The sequence below is a fragment of the Astatotilapia calliptera genome, chromosome 12 (genome assembly GCF_964374335.1).
Source record: "Astatotilapia calliptera chromosome 12, fAstCal68.1, whole genome shotgun sequence".
Classification (NCBI taxonomy): domain Eukaryota; kingdom Metazoa; phylum Chordata; class Actinopteri; order Cichliformes; family Cichlidae; genus Astatotilapia; species Astatotilapia calliptera.
Window position 1 is genome coordinate 7,130,911 of NC_137433.1, and position 20,353 is coordinate 7,151,263.

Genomic DNA, 20,353 nt, shown 5'->3' on the forward strand with positions numbered 1-20,353 from the left:
GAAGAAAAAAAAGCACTCTGCCGTTGTACAACTCCAGGATACTTCATATTTGAACGGCAGTCAGTCACGATCGTGTAGCGTCTTAAATGTTTAGTGTGTGGAACTCTCGGTCGGGAGATGATGGGGTTTGTAGACAGCTAGCGTACACGGCTGCTGATGTAGTGGCAGTGTGGTGGGGTTTCCTCTTGGGGGGGCTATGGGTGGGCAGCCGTGTGTGAAGCTGGGAGAATTGAGGTTGAGTAGCCGAGCCCTCTGTCTTTATCTCTAATTACATGGTGAGTCTTGGGGAGATTGGGCAGCACTGTAAAGCCCCGGCAGATAGCTTTGCGGCACCCTCCCCCTGGCTGTTACAGCGCAGGATCTAGGGGTGTGAAGCAGAACCAGGTCTGGTGGGGCCCTAATGCCCCCACAGATTTTCTCTCTGGGGAGCCCCGGGCGTTCTTTCCTCTCCATGGCAGCGCCGCAGTCTGCCGCATTCCAACCTGCCGCTCGGGGAGAAGCACACCGAGGCTCCGGGAGCCCACTCTGTCGTGCTCTACTTGCTCCTGTCGGTTTTTTGTCGTCCCCGAAGTTTCGCAGCTCGTCCTGGGAGACGTCTTGACACAGAGTTGCAGATGGGAGGCACTGGACCGAGGCAGCTGGTGTCACAATGTGGATTGGAATTCACAGTTGGGATAAAATATGAAACAAATATGTCATTACACATATGTTTTCCACTGTTTGTTCACCCAGCTGTTTCCTAGCTCAGCTCCCCCCACTCCCCCTTGCCTTGCCATATAAACCTGGGTAGGGCTGACTACTAATAATCCATGATTTGTCCCATTGTGCCCCATTTATTTTATTTTTTCCCCCCAGTTACTTATGAGCATTATCCTCTGTAGCTGTCACTTTGGTCTGCTCAAAAGAGCTGTGCCTGCTGGAATTTAATGTTTACACTTGTTTTTGATGATACGAGGCGACGCCATCAAAAGGCGGCAGAGAACATACTTCACTACAAATGAAGGCAGAATAATTCCCAGTCAGTTAAGTGTCCTTTGATTCTTTTGCAAGTTTAATCTGCAGAAATCAATAAAAGGATGCACGTTGGGCCTGGGAGTCAACAGCAGCCGTGTTTGATGGGTAAACGGACAGCCAAATGGATGATGCGGGGGAGCATTCATCTTTCTTTAGGCAAATTGGGCTGCTAGGTCCCGACTAATTGATTGATCGCATGGACTTGCTGATACAATCAAAGCCTGGCCTGATTTATGGCGATAAATCGATTGATTAATAAGGTTTTCTGGGATGGGTTTGGTCCGTGATGGTGGCGAGAAGCAGGGGCGGAGGGGGAAGACACCTCCGAGCCACACATCCGTCTTGGAGCCATCAGCCGTGTTGGTTTAGTGTGGTAATAAGAGAGGCCCGGATCTCCCAGCTGACATTTACAAAGAGCCGCTTGGCTATGACCCGCTCCCTAGATTAACCTCCACTTGTTCTCATAAGTATCCCTGATATTAAAAGATGGGAAGCAGCATCAGGCGGTGGCGGAGGGGGGCAAAAAAAAGAAAAAGAAGTGTGACTTTTTTCAGTGCACCGTTTGCATACATCATTAGGGAGAACAACAAAAATCAATTGCACATTCCAGAATAAATAAAAACAAATATCTTGAGCGGGCCCTCTTGTTGACTCATTCCAGATTACATTTAGTCGGCTGTTTAAACGCTGATTTACAGCAAGATGGAGTCCATTCCCCGCACTCGCCTGCCTGTCTGCCTGCCTGTTCAGAATATGAAATGGAAGTTAAACACTGTGAATCTCCAGCGTGAGGAGGAGGGCTCTGGACGTGTGGGCAGTGTAGCATCAAATAGATTGTGTTTCCTCCCGTGTAAACGCCTAATGTGTGCCGAGCGCTCTGACACAGATGAATGTAAGGAATTTGCTGTAAAGACTTTACGGCCCTTTTGAGAGACATGGCTGGAAACCGGCAGCGTGGAACCTCCTCCACGCCCCCCTGAGCACATGTCCGCACAACACGCGCACGTTGGCGAGCGCTTGCACTTGCACTTGCACACGTGGCGAGGCGCACGGCCCTCCGAGGAGAGAGGCTACATCAAACTGGCAAAGCTGGTGCAGGCATCAGGGATGCTTTTTATTTGCTTTGGGTCAGATGTGGTGGCCCTGACGATGTGATGAGAATCATCCCACAGACCTGCTCGACGCTGTGCGCCGTATTAAGGCAGGAAACAATCTCCTGACCGAGCTTATCATTTAATATACGAGCACTACCTTCTGTTGCACAACAGGGCAAATTTTAAAGCGACTGAAGTATAAACTGGCCTTTCAAGTGGCTGCTCCCATTTTGTGACAACAGAACTCGCCTGCCAGTTCCCCGAGCCTTTTGTGACGGAGCTCAAAGCTCTCGGCTGCTTGTTGTCAGCTCCGGTTTTATTCCCACTCTCACCGCTCTATTTAGATTCATTTATTTTTGGTTCAAATGCTGTAAAATGAAAGTGTGATGCCGAGAGGGAGGGTAAAGGGAGTGTTCCCTCTCTCTCAGACAGGTGGCCCCGGTTTATGTCGCCGGGCCCCAGGGGCCCCACTAACTGAGTCTGAGCGAGAGGAGGGACCCGTCTCTCGGCGCTACACAGGTGGTGTGAAACGCAGCCCTCTCTCCACACCTGAAATATTCAGATTCTTCCAGCGGCTTCGCTTTGATCTCACCGCAATCGACAAGGGAAAACGTAGAGGATGGGGTGGTGGGGGGTAGAGAAAACAACAAAAACAAGAGGAAGAGCAGCACACCTGAGAGCGAACAGATTGACATTTCTTAAGAGAGAATAAACAATCGCAGGTTAGCTGTGCTGCATCGCTGCAGCTCGTCGTTTCAGGTGAAAGTGGGCCACGGCAGCGATGGCTGCGTCTGCGGAGCCTTCCTCCTCTCGTGCAAACTGACCTCAATGGTGAAGCTTCACAGGAACGAGTCCCCCGCAGCACGCTCCTCTGTTTCCACTTTGAAAGTTATTAGAAACCAGAAAGCAAAACCTGTCCCCAATTTTATTCAAGTGCGACACTGTTGCCGCTCGCCTAATTTTTCACGCATACCCCAGAAAAGAAAAAAACCCCAACTTATTTTGGACGGTTATTGTGTTTGAAGCACCGGGCTCTCTCTTTTTTCTAATTCTCAACTATTGTAACACCTCCCCGTTGCTCTTTCATATTCACATCTCCATTTGAGCCGATCATTTTGGCCGACTGAGGTTATCGTGTCTTCGCTCAGGTTTCAACCCACTAGTCTGCTAATGAATCATAGGACTGTGTAATTAGTCACCCTGCATGTACAACACAATGACAATAGACACCCTGATTGTAACCACAGAGTTTGAAAGGAGCAGAACAATGCTCGGCCTTAATGATGATATATAAGGTGTTGTAATTGGCCTTCGTTTGGAGCGCTCAGTCATGGATTGTAATTTGAAGTTTCTAATTGGAGGGCATTTAAAGTTATTCATTGGTTTCAGAGTGGATACAGGATTGTTTGAAAGAGCTGTAATAAGATGTTTTCATGATACCTCTTGATACTATTTTTGAATAAGACTTTACAATAAATGGAATTAGGGCCTCCCTGGTCATACTAAGATGAATTACCAGTGCATTAGTGTGAAAAAAAAGAGGGGGAAAAGCGCATTTGTGTGTACATGTGTGTCCAAGCGTGCATGTTGGATTTAAAGAGAGAGAAGTGTTGACAAGTAGGCTGTGCTCTGGCGCATCAGGCGCCAAAAACTCTCTAAATGAAGCAGGGTATGACGAATAATGGCTGACAACACCAGTCACACCTTTTGCTGATGGTTGTAACGCTCATGCGCTTCTCCTTCCTTTTGTAAGATTTAGCATGCTGTTTGAAGACAGCCTGACTGACTGGGGATTAATTATTTTGGATGATTTATCAGACTTTCCAGTCCAGAGTTGAGCGAGGTGTCAAAATGAAACGTAATTTTTAAAAAACATTTATTTATTTATTTTCCGTCCGCATTCGCCGGTAAGTCCTCACACACAGTCTGTACACTATACACCTTTACCTGTTTATGCACAATGCAGTCAGCATTGCTGCTACACAGTGGACGGAGCTAGGGTTCCCAACCTCGGTGTCAGGACCTCACAAGGAGACATAAAATGTATCAGAGGAGGTGAAAGGAGACTTATTGGACACTCGGAGCACACATGCTTATTATACACAGTTCCTGCATGACTGCTGCAGCATTTTTCGGCTGCAGCTTGTACGTTTTTATATGACGTGCGCAATGAGCATGGGATCAAACCTCCAATCCTGTGATTACTCTACTCCCACAAATGTAATAAGGCAATGGCAAGGGAAAAGGAAAGGAAGGCATCATGTCTTCATATCATTCGAAGTCTGTTTAAGCTGCAGAATTTCCTATCGCCTCCTCAGACATGTCAGGCCTGCTGCTGTCCTGCATCGCTGCCCCTCCACTACCCCAACATTCACCTGTGGGCTCTGAGGGATAATTACTTATCATGTCCCAGATTCTACGTGTGTCATATTTTTGGGAAGAGATGATTTCAGAGCTGAACTCTCGCTATATTCTGTTGCTTTAATGAATCAGTAAATTCAAATATGAGCTCTCTGACTGAAGTACGCATGGATTGTGATTTTCTGGGCAGATACAAAAATTATGATTTAGCTGATAGCTGATGGTTTATTCTCTCTCGTCTTTATTTTTTTGTGGTCATTCATTCTGCCTTTTTCCCCATGAAAACAAGGAAATTGTCTTTACAGATGATACTTTAACAGATTTATTGCCCACAGACATTCATGTTTGTCCTGTCTTCCTCTGCTAACTGCTAACCCGTCACGGCACATAGCTGCCCCTCCCTGAGCCTGATTGTGTTGGAGGGTTCTTCCTATTAAAAAGGAGTTTTTCCTTCCCACTGTCGCCAGGTGCTTGCTCATAGCAGGTCGTTTGATTGTTGGGGTTTTGTCTGTATTATTGTTGGGTATTTATCTGTTGTTGTGATTTGTCACTAAATTGAATTGAATTGAATATAAAGTTGAGGCAAGTCTGTGTTACCTTACCTAACAGATGTGTATGCAAATAGCTGTGTGTGGAAGCTGCTTATTTGCGCCTTATTTCTCTTTAATTAGCCGTTGGCAGTCAGTGTTTGGCAGATTTTCAGTGCAGACCTCTTCATAACCATGTTTAGATAATATTTTTGTGGGTAGACCGTATACTTTGTAACTTTTTCTAAATCTTTATCTTGGGTTAAGCTCAACCCCATGTTGCACTCAACGTTGTTTAAATGAACTGGGAAATATTGGGTAATAGTGGGTATTGGGTAGTTTGGTTGAACCGCAGTGTGATGGTGACATGAAATGATGTAGAGCAAAACTAACGAAGCATCAGTTCGGGGAATAAACAGATGGAGGGGGATGCCAGGTGATAGCATCCCGCCCCCCCACAGCATCCCTGTCAGAAGCTGCATGCTCAGCTCACATTCCAAGTGTGGGGTCGCGGAGGTCAGAAGCTCCTCCCTGCTGGGTTTGTCTGGGCGGTCTAGCACCCACATAGACACACGCTGTCTGTTTGTGCCCTTAACTGACGCTCAGCTCAAGGAGGCCAGATAAGAGTTCATTTTGGATCTTTCATATGGACAGGCGCCAACGTGCACCTCTCCCCGAGCTCCTCTAACCCCTTCAGCCAAACCACTCCCTCCGCCGTTAGCGGCTGGGAGCGTTTGCCAATCATAATGTTGAGGCCAGACTAGACTGCAGTGATTGGGGCCATTGATTGTAGTGATTTGATTTATTGATCAGTCTGCCCTCTCGAATGTGGCGTCTCGGATGCGGGGCTAATCTGAGGCTGCTATGGACAATCTTGTGCCTCACAGAGAATGAGAAGCGATAAGGAAAGTATGAAAGGAAACTACACTTATCTTAATCACATACTGGTCCCCGCTCTGCCTCGTTCGCTGCAGCCCCCCGTGTGCAGATGTCAGCGCACATGTGTCTGTGCGCACACATGTGTGCCAAATCGCTCTTTTGTGCAAGACCTTGCGTGCAAAGAGTGTGTGTTGTTGTGTCAGTGTGCGTATGCGGTGGGGGTTGTGAGGCAGTACAGTCACCAGGCAGAACAGAGTGGATCTATAAATTGATGGAATTCAAAGCCTCCAGCATCGATTACCATTATAACAAACAGCAGCACACAGAATGTCTGATTATTTTTAGACAAAGATTCTGTGCTCTCAGCAGCAATTCTGCTGATGCTGTCACACTTTCAGACATCTGCCTATGATTGCAATTAGATGGGATACAAAAAGAAAAATAATACCCCCATCTGCATTTTCCCCTCTCTCCTCCTCCTTCCTATTTTTTCCCTATTTAATTTGTGCTGTCCAAGCCCACTGCACACAATAGTGATTTTGACTCAGTCTACCTCAATGCAGTACCTTGCTAGTTTTCTTTTTTTTGCACAGTTGTCAACATTTTCCACCACGGCTTGTCTTTGTGAAAGGCCAGAAAATAGCTTACCACCACAGATGTAATCAAGATGAGCTAGGTTTAATGAATCAATGTCAAATCTACTCCAACATAACACATTAGCGAGTCCTGGATTTTACCTAAAACATTCCTGCTTGCACAGATTGCTACAGCACATCATTTTGCTCCACTTTTTTTTTGTCAAGAACAATTGTGTTAATTAGCTTTTATCCAACTTCCCTTTGCCTAGAATCATCATTTAAAGAAACATAACATACTCGCTTTGTCTTTTTTTGTGTGTCAGATTTCTTGCCACCTCTAACCTCCAGTTTCTTGCCTGCTTCTCTCACCCTATGGAATCTGAAAGGATCTGTGCCTGTAGCCTTCGCTGCAACACGCTTTGCATAAACCTCAGACCTCTTAATGTAATATAAACAGCTGCTTTATCATATCATCTGATGGCTCCACTATGGGGTCCGTCTTTGGTCAGTGTCAGAAGGCCACAGTCTGCTTTTGTAAGCCAAAGGATATATGAGTCATGGTTTCACAGCTATTTTTTCCTTCCCTTGTGTTTAGCTGGTCATTGAGCCGCTAGTCCGTTTACAGGCTGCCAATAGGGTGCAGATCTAGCCTGTTAAAACCACTAAGCTCCTTCTTTCTTGGTCTTTGTTTTCGAGTCACCAAGATTGCCTTCTTCTCACGTATCGATGGGAGCACACCAGGACTGGTTCCATTCTCAAAATCCCTCTTTCCTGCCTCCTCTGGTCCCAGTGACAGCTCCGCCCTCCCAGGGGAAACTCATCAATTATGGCTGGATGTTTGACTGGCAGAGGCTTAATGACAGGAGCTCTGTATTGACCTGACTGCCACACACTGAAAATTTGGTCCCAATCGCCCTTTTTAAAACCTGTCAAATGATTACTGAGAAACTCCTCTTTGCACAGCTTGTTGCAACTTGCCTTTTCTTCCTCTTTTTTTAAGACGAAGAAATCTACATGTTCATGCAATTGATCCTGTGAAGGATGAAGCCCAACATAATGAAGGGAGATAAGTGAATTTTATCAGGGATCTTGAAGGTCCCCTGGTTGTAGGTTGAAACGGATCACATCTGATTAGAAAGCAGAGGAAAAGTCTTCCTCAGTATCTTTTGTCTCTGGAGATAGCATTGCTATTTCAGCAACACTATATTGTGAGTTTCTCCCATCATCAGTCTGAACAAGACAACCAAAGTAGCAAACCGTCTGTTCTGCCTCACTTCTTTCCAGAAAGACAGGCAGTAGGTTTCATTTGATGGGCTGTTGCCCAGGCTCCCCTCCCTCGTAATGGTCTAGAAACTGTGGGGATGCTTTCAAAATAACCGTGCCATAATGACTGCACTGTTTGACTTGCATACTGCATGAGTATCCACCATTCTCATCAGCTGAGCTGCAATAAAAGTGAGCCCAGCTTTACGGCGAAGCCACTGACGCACGGGCAGACTCAGAAAAACCACACTGTTATATCTTAAGTACTTATAAAATCCACTCAAAGTCACTTCTTGAGGAATTTTCTCTTGGCAAGATTAGCCAGTCTAGGGCCATTTGAATCTAGTGGAGGTTGGCCGGCTTCTGAAAGCCGACTCTCTAATCTCCAGGAAGGCTCATCCCAGATGGACTGTGAGGACTAACAGGAATTTATAAAGTCCTGTCGCCTTATCCTGTACAGCCATGCCCTTTTTCTTTCTTTTTTTTTTCCTTCTGTGACAGCACGATTTACAAGGAAAGACACATTTCCTTCTCACCAAACGTATCATAAATATTGGGACGTTTTGACAAGGGTAGATGTTCAAACATGTTACATTGGTCTTTGGTATAAATACAAGGCACGCAGCCTTTTAGGCATGATTGACTTCAACTTGACCTGTCATTACTTGAAAACTACACATTGCATTGCTGCAGTTTACGTTTTTCTTTAGTTTCTTTTTGTATTAATGCAAAGCAATTTCACACAGACCCAGACACACATAGAAAATAACTGCAGTGAGCTATGAAAACAACTGACCCAGAATAAAATGGGTGGTAATGTCTATTATTCGTATTGTTAGCAGTCTTCCTTAAAAGACAAAACTACACTTGATTAATCTGACTTACTGTATTGCACTATGTATCTTCTAGCTCGTCTTATTTCTTTATTTGCGTGCACCTAATCTGTTCAGTTGGCCACTGGTTTATATGTTGCATATATACCACATGAGAGCAGTCTCATCTAAGGCTTTGTGAACAGTGAAAAAATATAATTTTATATTTGTTTATATATTTATGGCATCACCTGTAGTGAAGCTCTGGGCTGATGCTAATGCCAATGTTTAAAATAACTTGGTCGATTGTCTATACCAGTGCTTTTACTTTATGTCCAGGATAGCAAATACATTTAAAAAATGTTTTTCTTTTTTTTTTATATTTAGCTTTTGCTAAAGTGACACAAATGATAAACATCAATCTCAATATGCGATGCATATGGGGAAAAATGAGCAAAGACGCTAACAGAGATTGGCTGCTGCCACAAAAACAACCAAGAAATGATGCAGTCGATAAGAACCAGACTTTCCAATATTTGTTAACTTCTTTTTTTGCTAAAAATCTTCATCCAGCAAACCTCTTGGCTATGAGCGGAAAACTGCAGCTTAGCACAGCAGCACATGCCTGGAGGTGCAACCTGGCCAGTCAGGAACATTTGCCCCCTTGTAGTGATGCTTGTGACTTTTCCGTCTTTAGCCTGTGGCGATGACGCTCTGTGTTCAGTGATCGATCACCGATTTCTTGGAAAGTGAAGTTTTTGTCAGAAATTAAATCCTTTGCAAACATGTTACACATGACTATCCATGTGTGTTGTTATAAAATTACTATAATTCAACAACTGGACACAGTTCGACAGTTCAAGTTTAAGATCTATAGAAAATAAACAAAGCTGCATGAATTAAATCTGATTTTTTTTACATGTTAGGGCACTCAAAAAAGTTAAATTGAAAGTTTTAGACCTCAGCTTGGCTCTCACTGCTTTCATTGCATATGTCAACTGGGCTGATAAATGGGCTGATAGTGATATTGGAGTGATGGATCAGTACATCCTTAGTTGTATGGTTTTTAACCTTTTAATGACTGAAAGTGTTGTTTTGATTGAACAAATTTAAAGATTCAGTGTGTTGCATTGAGGCTGAACGCCAATGAAAGAGTCAGGAAGTCAGAAAGAATAAAATGCTGTTATAGTTTTGTGACATACAATAATGCCATACCTAACATTTAAATGGACTTCTGTGGAACATTTTATAGGCTAAGACGGTTGGAGAAGAAAGAGTTAGTGGGATAAGTTTAATATAACCTCCTGTAGAGGAACCTGGGGTGGATTGATGGGCATTAAAGCTGTAGCTTTGACATTGGACGCTGCTCGTCACATCTCAGGAGCATGGACCTTGGCCAATACAGCGCCAAGGTTGTAAATGTCCTCAAGGCTTGCATGCTGTCGCAACAAACTTTTACTGCAGAGGCGATAGCATCAGTCAGGTACCTTTCTTGTAGACAAATTGGTAAAGTTGTGGCGTTAGAGTCTCAGTGTATAGCATCTCGCTTAAGACAGTGCACATTCCTACTTTAGCCCCTTTTTGACTCGCCAGTCCAGGGACTTGAACCAGCAGCCCTTCAATTAACAGACCGCTTCTCCAACCGACAGGCTGTCACCATCCCACGAGGCCACGGCTGGTTGGAAGCTTCATCCTTCCATTATCTGACTTTTTTCCCTCTCCTCCTTGTCGTGTTATGATTTATTAAATTGCCTTTAAGTAAGACTGCAGATTAATTAAAACACAGTCAATTTAATTTCCGTCATATATAAATTCGTAGTGGTAATTGAATCCCCTACTCCACTTTTTATATTGTAACCCAGCAGTTACAAGAGAAGAAGAGCCTCGTCAATTACTGATAATCACAGTCCAAACTAAGAGGAATACACTGCTGTCTGTTTCACTGCTCGGTGTAGGAAAGCAGAGTTCGAATCTGCTTTCTCCCTTTTTTTTCTGTTTGCTGAAAGAGCCGGGAATTGGATGACTGATCAATAATATTGGATTTGCGGATGGCATGTGGTGCAGCTGAGTCCACGGTGAATGCAAGGTTCTGATGAAGGGGCCTGCTGCACAGGCAGCTATGCATAGCGGATCAGACATGTCGGCAGGGCGGAGCTCTCGTTTTGCTATGACTACAGATATGTAAGCAACCGATGTGACATTAATGGAATAGCAATTGGGGCCCGTTGTTGTAGCAAAAGGGTAATGTGGTTTAAAGCTATGGAGGCTGCTGTCGCGTATTGAAAATCTGAGCGGGATCAATATAAAGATTGGTGCGGGCGATGGGGGAGAGAGATGGAAAAGAGGCTGAAAATAGATCTGACCTGTGGTAATTACTACAGCATGTGAGGCGCTCGTGTGTTTGAATCAGGTCTCGGCCGGGCTTAAAAAACAGCCACTCATTTCAGAAGGAAGCTCCATTTGTTTATAAGGGTGTTTGTCAGGTTATTGGGCCTTAACATGTGACCCCCTCCCTCCCTTGCTCTCTCTCTCACCCTCTCACCCCATTCGCTCACTGGCGCTCTATAGCTGTTGCAAGCGTATTGATTATTTCAAATACTGATTATCTAAAAGGCCTTCTGCTACTGTAGGCATTGGATTTATTTTGGCTTAATTATTTATGGGCCAGGGCTAGCTGTAAGTATTACTGCTGTGAGATCATGAAGGATTACATTGTTAATATTCAGCAGTGTATTTTTATTTATGTACACTCTTAAGCTTTACTGGATGAGCTTTGGCCGGCTCCCTAAAGTGCCGTCTCTCTCTCTCTGTCTCGCTCTGTTTCTCTCTCCCCCCGTCTCACCGTTTGTCTGTCTTTTGTGTGTTTTGTAGAGGGAGCTAAACTCTGCAGCGTCTGAACTGGCGGGTCGACAAGAGGAGAGTGAACATTCCCACAAGCACCTGGTAGAGCTGAGCAGAGAGTTCAAGAGAAATGTCCCTGAGGTGAGTCTGGCACCCCCCCACCCCTTACACTGTCTCACACATACACACATATGACCCCCCTACATTATTTCAACTATGTGCCATTTTGCTCATCTTCACCTCAGCAGGTACTGACTGTCTGCATCACTGCAGCTGCTCAAGCCCCCGCACATACCTTTTTGAACAGGGAATTATTTCTCTTGTAAAGCCTGCATTAGCATACTGTATGTTAACAGTGCGCAGCACTTGCGAGAAATCAGGGTTAGCCTCCTCCCTTCCCCTTTCCAGTAGATCAGTTAATATTTAAATGCTGAGGCCTTGCAGTATTAGCCTCTGGCTTGGTGCGATGAGGGTTGAGGGGGCTCATTTGCAAAAAAAGGTAAGCACGACTGTGCTGGTTGCTTTCAACTCCAAAGCTAAAGCACCACTTTATGAAAAAGTTATCTTGGTGTCAGAGTTGGCAGTGGATGTTGATATATCTCCAGGTTTATGAGATGGATCAGGAACAGGTGTCTCTCCAAACCCATTAAGGAAAGGGATTCTGACTAAACAATGTGATGAATGCTGATTAGGACGCATCCCCCTCTGCACCATCCCGCCTGTTAGGGTTCACTACTTTGTCTCTGGTTGTATGTTACAATACAGAACCAGACACAAGTTGTGATATACACTGAGCTATCAAAGCAGCTACTTTCCTTTAACAACAAGTGAACTCCGTTAGTCTGATGTATCTTCAGTTCATTCTTTTTCTGAACTCTCTTCTAACAGCTTTCACTAGAATAGCATGTTTTGCAGTCTCTTAAAACAAAGCTCCACATGGCTAATTACCATAACCAAGCACATGGCTAATTAGAATATTATTACATATACACATTACCCAAGCTATTTCTCAACATATGTTTACACACATGCTGTACACAAACGTGAAATGTGCTCATGCTAAAAAAAAAAAAAAAGTCTAAACAGATGCTCAGATAAATTGTGTATTTTACTCCAAAGCTAGGCTAACATACAAGTAGCATCCCTAAAGTTTGCTACAGTGATGAAGCAGGCCCTTTTAGCTTCTTAGCCATAATCTCACATGTAATCTCATAGCTTTGTGTTTCTTTACATCCACTGTTTGTCTTCAGCTGAAGCGGTGTGGACCACTGACTCTGCATTGATCTTTTCATATAGCCTCTTGCTACTTCCTTCCTTCTGCTGTCTTGCCACCAGCACTATTTTCCCCTCTTTATTTTATTTCTTAATTAATAGTTCATCTGTAATTCTTAGATTTTCTTGTTGAGGGACAAACAAAAAAATTCTACCTTAAGCCAAAGTCAAATTTAAATGTTGAAGTTGTTGTTTGCCAATGATGAGATTCCTTAATTAAGACTTTAAAGCGAATGATACGGTGGCCCTGAGAGTCAAAGCACAACAGATGTTTTTTTGGGGGGGAGGAGGCATTAAGGTGACAAAACAGCTGCAGAAGTGACAGAAACTAAAACATGTGAAGGGTTGCGCCGCTGAGATACGCTTAAAAGAAGGATTAATCAGTGCCGTGAGGGAGAAAAAGGTAAGGTCACATGGTTCATGTAATACTGTAGCTACGTGTTTGCTATTAGTCGTTTATTGTTAGCTTGTCACTTTCGCAGCTTGTCACGTTATCGTCTCCACAGAAACGCTTGAGTTGCATTTTATCTTTTCTCTTTCCGTTGTGTTTTTTGTGTGTAGTTTTTTTTTGGTAGCTTTTCTATATGCTGACGTTTTCTTAAGTTGCAATGCATTTGACCTCTCAGGGCTGCCGTAGAATGAGGACTGGCGATAGATATTGATAAGACTTGATACCGATACTGTTATTGATTCTTCTTAGCTGAGCCACAACAAAACAGTTTTTATTATGTTAGAGTTTAGAAACTAAAGGAGAAATAAGTATTTGAGGTGTGCCCCACTTATTAAAAGCTAATGTTGATTATTTTTCAATATGTAGCTGTCAAAAGAAACATGTTGGCACTGGTAAAAAGGAGTGATGCACTTGGAGCCATATGATTCTGATGAACTGGACAATCTGGAACCAGTCCTGAATAGCTTTCCTTAATGAAATTTCATTGCATTAACTACAGTGTAGTCAGATATGAGATCTCTTTGTGGTTAGCACCACGGAGAGAAACTATTAAACACAAGCAATGCATCTTTCAGTGTAAGTACTGGAATGTGAATGTCATTTGAAGCGAACATAAGCTATAATATTTCTTCTGTTTACAATCAGTTCTTGTCTTGTCATTATTTAGGGGTACTAAAAATATCTTATTTAACCAGGACCCGTTATGCTCATTTTCTAGTTCCATATTTATGTTCTTGGACCTGAATAGCTTTGCATAATTCACAGTTAAAATATAATCTTCATTGAGCTCGTCTTATCTTCTGTCTGAAGCGAGCCGTTTTTCCCCTCCCTTTAAGAAAACTTTCTTCTGACTACAAGAGGTTTGAACATCAGGTGGGTGGGGCTTGAATTCTTACATCCAGAGGTGTATGGCTCAGGTGACTACAACAGGGATATCCCCTCGCATTGACATCATGCAGGACCAAGAGTAGAAAAAGTGAAAGAGAGCATTTTTTTGTCACATCCTGACTAATCATACTTTCAGACGCTACTAAATTCTACTAAAAGGGGCGGATGTCAAACTATCCTAACCATTACACTTAATACATCACAATAAGATTTTAACAACATGTAGAATTTCATGTGTCATTATTTATGTTCTGGGCTATTTTTAATACCTACCAAGAAGCTATATAGACATCACTTATTTTCATGTTCTTCTGCTTTACATTAAAAATGTGCTGAGACCTCGATGCACCTTGCTTTTGTAAAGCAAAATGGCAATTAAGGTAGATTGAACCGAGTACGTGAAAAGCAAAACCTAAGAGAGATACAGATATGATTTAGTCCTTTTTCATCATCTTCCTTTGAAATGATCAACTATTGACATGTAGGCTGAATTCAAAGGGAATATTTTTATATTTTATAAATTAACCTTCAAGCTATTTGCTATGCTGCCTGCCTATCTCAGCCTGTAGTGCGCTGCTGTAATCTTGTCAGTATAATACAGGCGTTTAAGACAGGATCAGGCTGTCACCACTGGCAGCACAATCCCCTTACCTGAGGCTGCGAGAGCTCGCACACGTCTGGATCTCTAGCTAGTGGAAAGCCCCACTTTTGAAACATGCCCACTCAAACTCTTCAGGTTTAACCACTAATACTCACACCCCATTACGACGTAACTCACCGGCAGCACACGTGCAATGTGAGGGAAGCTGTGGTGAGAATCCATTAACGTGCTCTTTCTTATGTTTGTGCCGCACTGGGACTGGTAGACAGGTGGAGTGTGTGCAAAAACGACAAAGTGCTGAGACAATTTTTTTTGTCTGTACACAGGAAGTCCGGGAGATGGTGGCACCTGTTCTCAAGAGTTTCCAAGCCCAGGTGAGTCGCACGACTTTTGCATGCTACGGATCACTGATTCAGCAGCAGATTTAGCAGATTCAGCGCTTTTATCGACGATGTCTGAGGCTTTGTCTGCATAACATTATAATCTACTGAAAGGAGACACTCTTGCTTAGCACACTGACCAAAGCAGACCACTGTGCTCCTGGAAAGAAACACTTGATTGATAGGGCAAGGAATCCATGGCGTGCTTTTCATGTTACTGCTCATCTGGTGCTTATTGACTGATGCCTTTTCTGTCAAAGTGAAGTAGCATCTATCTGCCATTAGATGATCAGATATCTGGCTTCTCATATTTTCTTGGCTGAGACAAGCCCTCATTTCCTGTTGTGATGGTGCATTCAGCGTGCCCCCTCTGACGTCGCCATATTGAAAAAGTCATCTGATACCTACCAAGACTCTGCTCTAGCCATTAAACCAAGGTCATAAATCACATTTGTGAGCTGCATTATGGTCCACGAAGCAGAGGCTTATGGAAATGATACCACAAATATGTTTCCAGTCTCGTTCTCCCCCTTCTAAACTCCCGCTCAGCGCTAACCTGAAAGCCTCATCATCGGTAAACATTAGAACACTCGGCATGGATTGTTCAGATCTCTTGGAAGCGATTATTGGCAGCTTCTTTTTAATGCTTTATAATTGACTATGCCCAAGTAAGCGTGTTTTCTGGCAGGAGCTATCACATTCAGCACCCTGTGGTTGATTTCTGTGCTAATTCAATTACTCCGACTGTAAAGTTCCACAAATATCAGAAGCACCCTTCCATATCTTTATTGTGCAAACAGGAACCCAAAGGATTAATTTAAGCACCATTGATGTCTGACAACTGGGAGTCTCGAGATGTTTCATAGTAGATAAAATAGATGGCTGATAATGAGCAATGATTTTTTTCTTTTTTTTCATGTTAGCTGCAGGCCTCTCTGGGTACCTCTTGGTCTCTCTTGTGTAACTACCACAGGCTCGTGTTCTGCACATTTATAAGTAAGCCAGCTTGCAAAGCAAAAAAGCTATTTTTTGATCGCAGGGTGCAGCAGGCAACTAAGCACACCATAATAATCTAATCCTCTGGTGTTTTTCTGATACACTTTGACCTTATTGGTAATGTCAAACAGCTTGCAGAGGCTTGTGAACTTTACCCAGCGGTAGTCTGCTCGACCTCAGTGTAAGCCGTGGGACCTCGACCTGCTGCTGCTGCAGGGGGAGACAGTGGAAGGGAAGGTTGGAGTTGGATGTGCTTATTTGGCTGTGTGGTTTGGGATAGACCGAAGCTCCCCTGCAGGTGCACTGTACAGGTGGTGAACCGTAGAAAAGTCCCGGCGTGTTCTGCGTGTGCGTGTGTGAGGATGCATACTTGCGAGGAGGAAAAAAAACTGGGTCCCTGCCCCCCTTTTCTTCCCCTCCCTCATTGCAGTTCGGAGGCCCAGAGGAGTGCCTCTTGGTATTTGGACCCTCATCATGCCACTTCTAAAGGAGAAGTCGGCTCCTTTGAAGTGTTTGCGACATGACAGGTTCCCTTTCTTTTCTTTTTTCATTTCAATGTTCCCCACCCACTTTCCCTCTCTTCTCCCGTCCAATCTCGCCTTCTAATTATCACTAACCAGGCGACTGATTAGAAACACGTTGCCGACCTAGTTTTTCCGCAGAGCTGGAGGAGGAGAAAGGGTTAATCCCAGAGCTGGTGGCTGTCATTGGTCGCTTCCCTCCTTCTTCTCCTCTCTCTTTTTTTTTTCTCCTTTCGTTCTGCTCTCCTCTTTTCTTTCCCTGGAAGTTTGCTAATGAGGTCCCGTCAGAGCTGAGGAGAGGTGTTAATTTGGCCTTGTGAAGTAGGAAGGAGATTAAGGACAGTGAGGAGCTGAGTTTACGGCTTAAAATACACCGCTGTCCTTATTAATCCACAGGGCCCTGGGAGACCGGCGTTTTTGGTTTTATAATGAACACTGTCTTATTAAGAAGGTAATTTTAATAAAAATTTACGGCGAAGAAGAGGAGATGGTACACGTCTCCATGGTCTCAGGCACACCTTTGGGGCTGAGGGATATGACAGTTATTTCTCAAATAACCGATCGCTGGAGAGCCGGGCCCGTTGGACCGCGCTGTTCACACAGCTCTCTCTCTCAGAGCTCTCGCTGCCATCTGAACATACAGGAAAAACAGACTTTGCCGACTCTCACCGAGACTTCGCAGGCTTCTCAGTGCAATTTACACCTCCCTCTCACTTTAGAGTATAAACTCCCCTCAGGACGAACCGTGATTCCTGGTATGTTTGCAGGAGAGAGGCAGATTCCTCCTCACATCCGGACAATCTGAATATCAGGCCCAAATTAAGCACTCATTCTATTTTTCTCTCCTCTCCTCTTGATGTCGTTCGGCGATCTCGGAAAAAGAAAACAGCAGTATGGGTCCCTAATTACTGAAACTTGCTTTACAATGATAATCCGTAGAGTAATTTAGCGTGCACAATGAGAGTTGTGGTGCTTGCGCAGATGGAGATTCTGATAAATAGTTTGTAACGTGTAATTAGCAGCTCTGCCGGTTACATGCCATTAACCCCTCAAGCTCAGGAATCATTATTGGCCCTCATTATCAAGCAGTAAGGTACGATCGAGCTGACTAGACATCAAAAACATCAAACAGCTATTAAAGCAGTGCGAGCTGGGGGCCGGTGGACACCTGTTTATGAGTCTAACTGTGCCATTTCTTCCCCTGAGGTGCTAAAAGTGATGATGTGAGGGAAGACAATGTTTTCATGTATATTGTTGTTGTTGTGGTTGCTTGTTTTTCTGTGTGAGCTTTGGAGGTCTTTTTCAAATGAATTAAGACATCTCAAAATGGCTGCTGTGTCTTGTCTGGAAAGGTGGACTGTGCTGGTAATATGACCTTTCATGCTGGAGAGCGGCACCAGAAATGTGCAATAAAAAAGACAAAACAGTTGTTTGGATTGTCATATCTGCTTTAGTGCGTTTTTGTTTTTGTCATTAAAAGCTTCTGCAACTGTATTTTCATCCTCGTTTAAGGCTTCTTGCAGATAATTTGTCCACGAGTATAAGAGCTGAGTGGAGACCTTTGCCCATAATGCCTCGCCCTGAGCTGCCCTCCCGTACTCCACGCGGCGAGGTAGACGTCCACCATCTTTGATCATCCATCGAGAGCCGACCAGTTTTTCCTCCTTTTTGATTAATTCCTGAAGGAAATGATAATTTCTCTTGAATGTATGAATATGTTATGAATAGTGGAATGAATCAAAGAGTAAAGGATGATAATTAATTACAGCGCTATGATAAAAGGCTGTGGGTGTTATGACGCAAGCTTCCTCTGTGTCATTATGAGAGGCTCCGTAATTACCTTTCTGCACGAGCCAGCGCTCCTGGCGGTGCTGGCAGTGAGAGTGCCGCTCGCTGAGTGAGTCTAACGGTCATAAAGCTTTTCCCTGCCTAATTGTCTGAGGGGCTCTATGGCACTTTCATAGATGAGGGACTGCGCCGTTAGGAAAAATGCTCGGCGACGCTACAGCTTTTCCAGCTCAATGAAGACAGATCTTCATCATGGGCTAAACCTTGCGGTTATTAGGTACAGATTGCATGAGTGGATGGCTAACTTGGGAAGGTGGTGTCGGAATGAGTGAGCAGCAGAGTCATACAGTCTGATAAAAAGCTGCTAGTAGACTACGTACAGTTTTAAAAGCAAGCTAGTGTGGATTTCTTTGTACATTATAGGCTCATATTTCTGTGCCAGTGAACCAGATCTGTGCCTCCCAGGTACCTCTGAATATTCCCTTTGTGTTATTATTCATGCCCTACCTTATGTAAGGGGCATTTACGACACCCTCCTACTCACTCCCACTCGCCCATCCTCCCATGCTTCCCCCCCCGGCTATGACCAGGCTGCTCCATACTGGGCCGACGAGGTATCTCTAATGCCTGTCTCCTGCTCGGCTGTCTTAGGCTCATTGAGCAGCAGGCCAGGCCCAGGATCTCCAGGCCATTACCTATTCATAGCACGCACCGGCCTCCAGCCTATTGTGGGGAACATAATGGGCTCCGGGGCCATGTAAACCACCGGCTTTCTGCTCCCAGTTTATCGCTTGTGTCCTTTTCATGCTAAGGAGAGGGAATGAAGGTGAGAGTAAGGAAGTTAGGAGAGAGAAGGGAGAGCCAAGAGGGAGAGGGATGTGAGGGGGCGTGGGAGTGTAATTGGACATTAGATAATACCTTCCTTGAGTCTTCTACGTCCTTTGCATCTCCTGAGGGTGAATGGCCTTGCATGTTCTCCACATCAGTGCAGAAAAGCTGCTTTGAGTCAAACGTAATGCACCTCGATTCACTCACTGTTTCAGTTTCTATTACTTTAAAGTTTACTTTTATCGATCACGATTAATCAGAGATGAACAAGCTTATATGTGGATGTTGGATCAAATGCTCTGTATCCTGCTGTAACAATGCAACTTCATTTCGTCTAATGCCAAGTCCTGTACATGAGCAGTGAATAAATAGCCTTTTTCTGAAGATACTGATATTTCTTAGAGATAGTCTAGTTTAAGTTGACACATCACTTTACATTCTAAACGTATTCAGTGCAAGACATGTAGTAAATGGCCTCTGGGTGAATTTGAACCTGGGCCTCTGGTTAACCTGCTCAGCCTTTTGCACTATACCAACATCCTTGTTGGGAATAACTTTAAAGTGACCTGTGTAACTTCTGCCAGGTACTGTGGGCACAACTGACAAAATACAGAATAATAAATGTGAAAATATTGTAATCAGCAAGTGAATTTTAAGTTGGTATATTTACAGATAAATTTAATATAAAGCCAGGACGATGCCACCCACAGGTTTGTGAACTTTGGCTTTTGAAGCCTAAAAAAACAGATAAAAGTAGAATTACCCTCACCCAAAAGCATGCACTTCCTGGGTGGTTTGTTGGTACAAAAAGACATTCAGCTGTGTCAGCATTCACCTTTCACTCAAAGAGGGCATGCTGTTAATGTGCAATGTAAAATTGTAAGGCTTATGAAGGATTTAAATGAATGAAAATAATAAAAATCTACCTGCTATCAAGTACATTAGTTATAAAGACCAAAAATGTTTATTGTAATTGTCATTTTAACATGGAAGTTTATTCAATTCCATTTAATTCAATTTTATTTATATAGCGCCAAATCACAACAACAGTCGCCTCTTTATATTGTAAGGTAGACCCTACAATAATACATACAGAGAAAAACCCAACAATCATATGACCCCCTATGGCAAGCACTTTGGTGACAGTGGGAAGGAAAAACTCCCTTTTAACAGGAAGAAACCTCAGGCAGAACCAGGCTCAGGGAGGGGCGGGGCCATCTGCTGCGGCAGGTTGGGGTGAGAGAAGGAAAACAGGATAA

At 43.8% G+C, this 20,353-nt stretch overlaps 1 protein-coding gene across 3 annotated transcripts in view; it reads left to right on the top strand.

Moving 5' to 3' along the window:
• The window catches only part of cux2b (cut-like homeobox 2b), a 96,599-nt gene that overhangs the window by 25,542 nt on the left and 50,704 nt on the right, over positions 1-20,353 (top strand). For 2 of the 3 annotated variants that reach the window (XM_026186165.2, XM_080309039.1), the window contains exons 2-3: positions 11,400-11,510; positions 14,908-14,955. In XM_026186165.2, the coding sequence (XP_026041950.1) occupies positions 11,400-11,510; positions 14,908-14,955 (159 nt within the window). Of the gene's footprint in view, positions 1-11,399; positions 11,511-11,632; positions 13,045-14,907; positions 14,956-20,353 lie in introns of those variants that run through there. The other variant, XM_080309040.1, reaches the window with a different exon arrangement.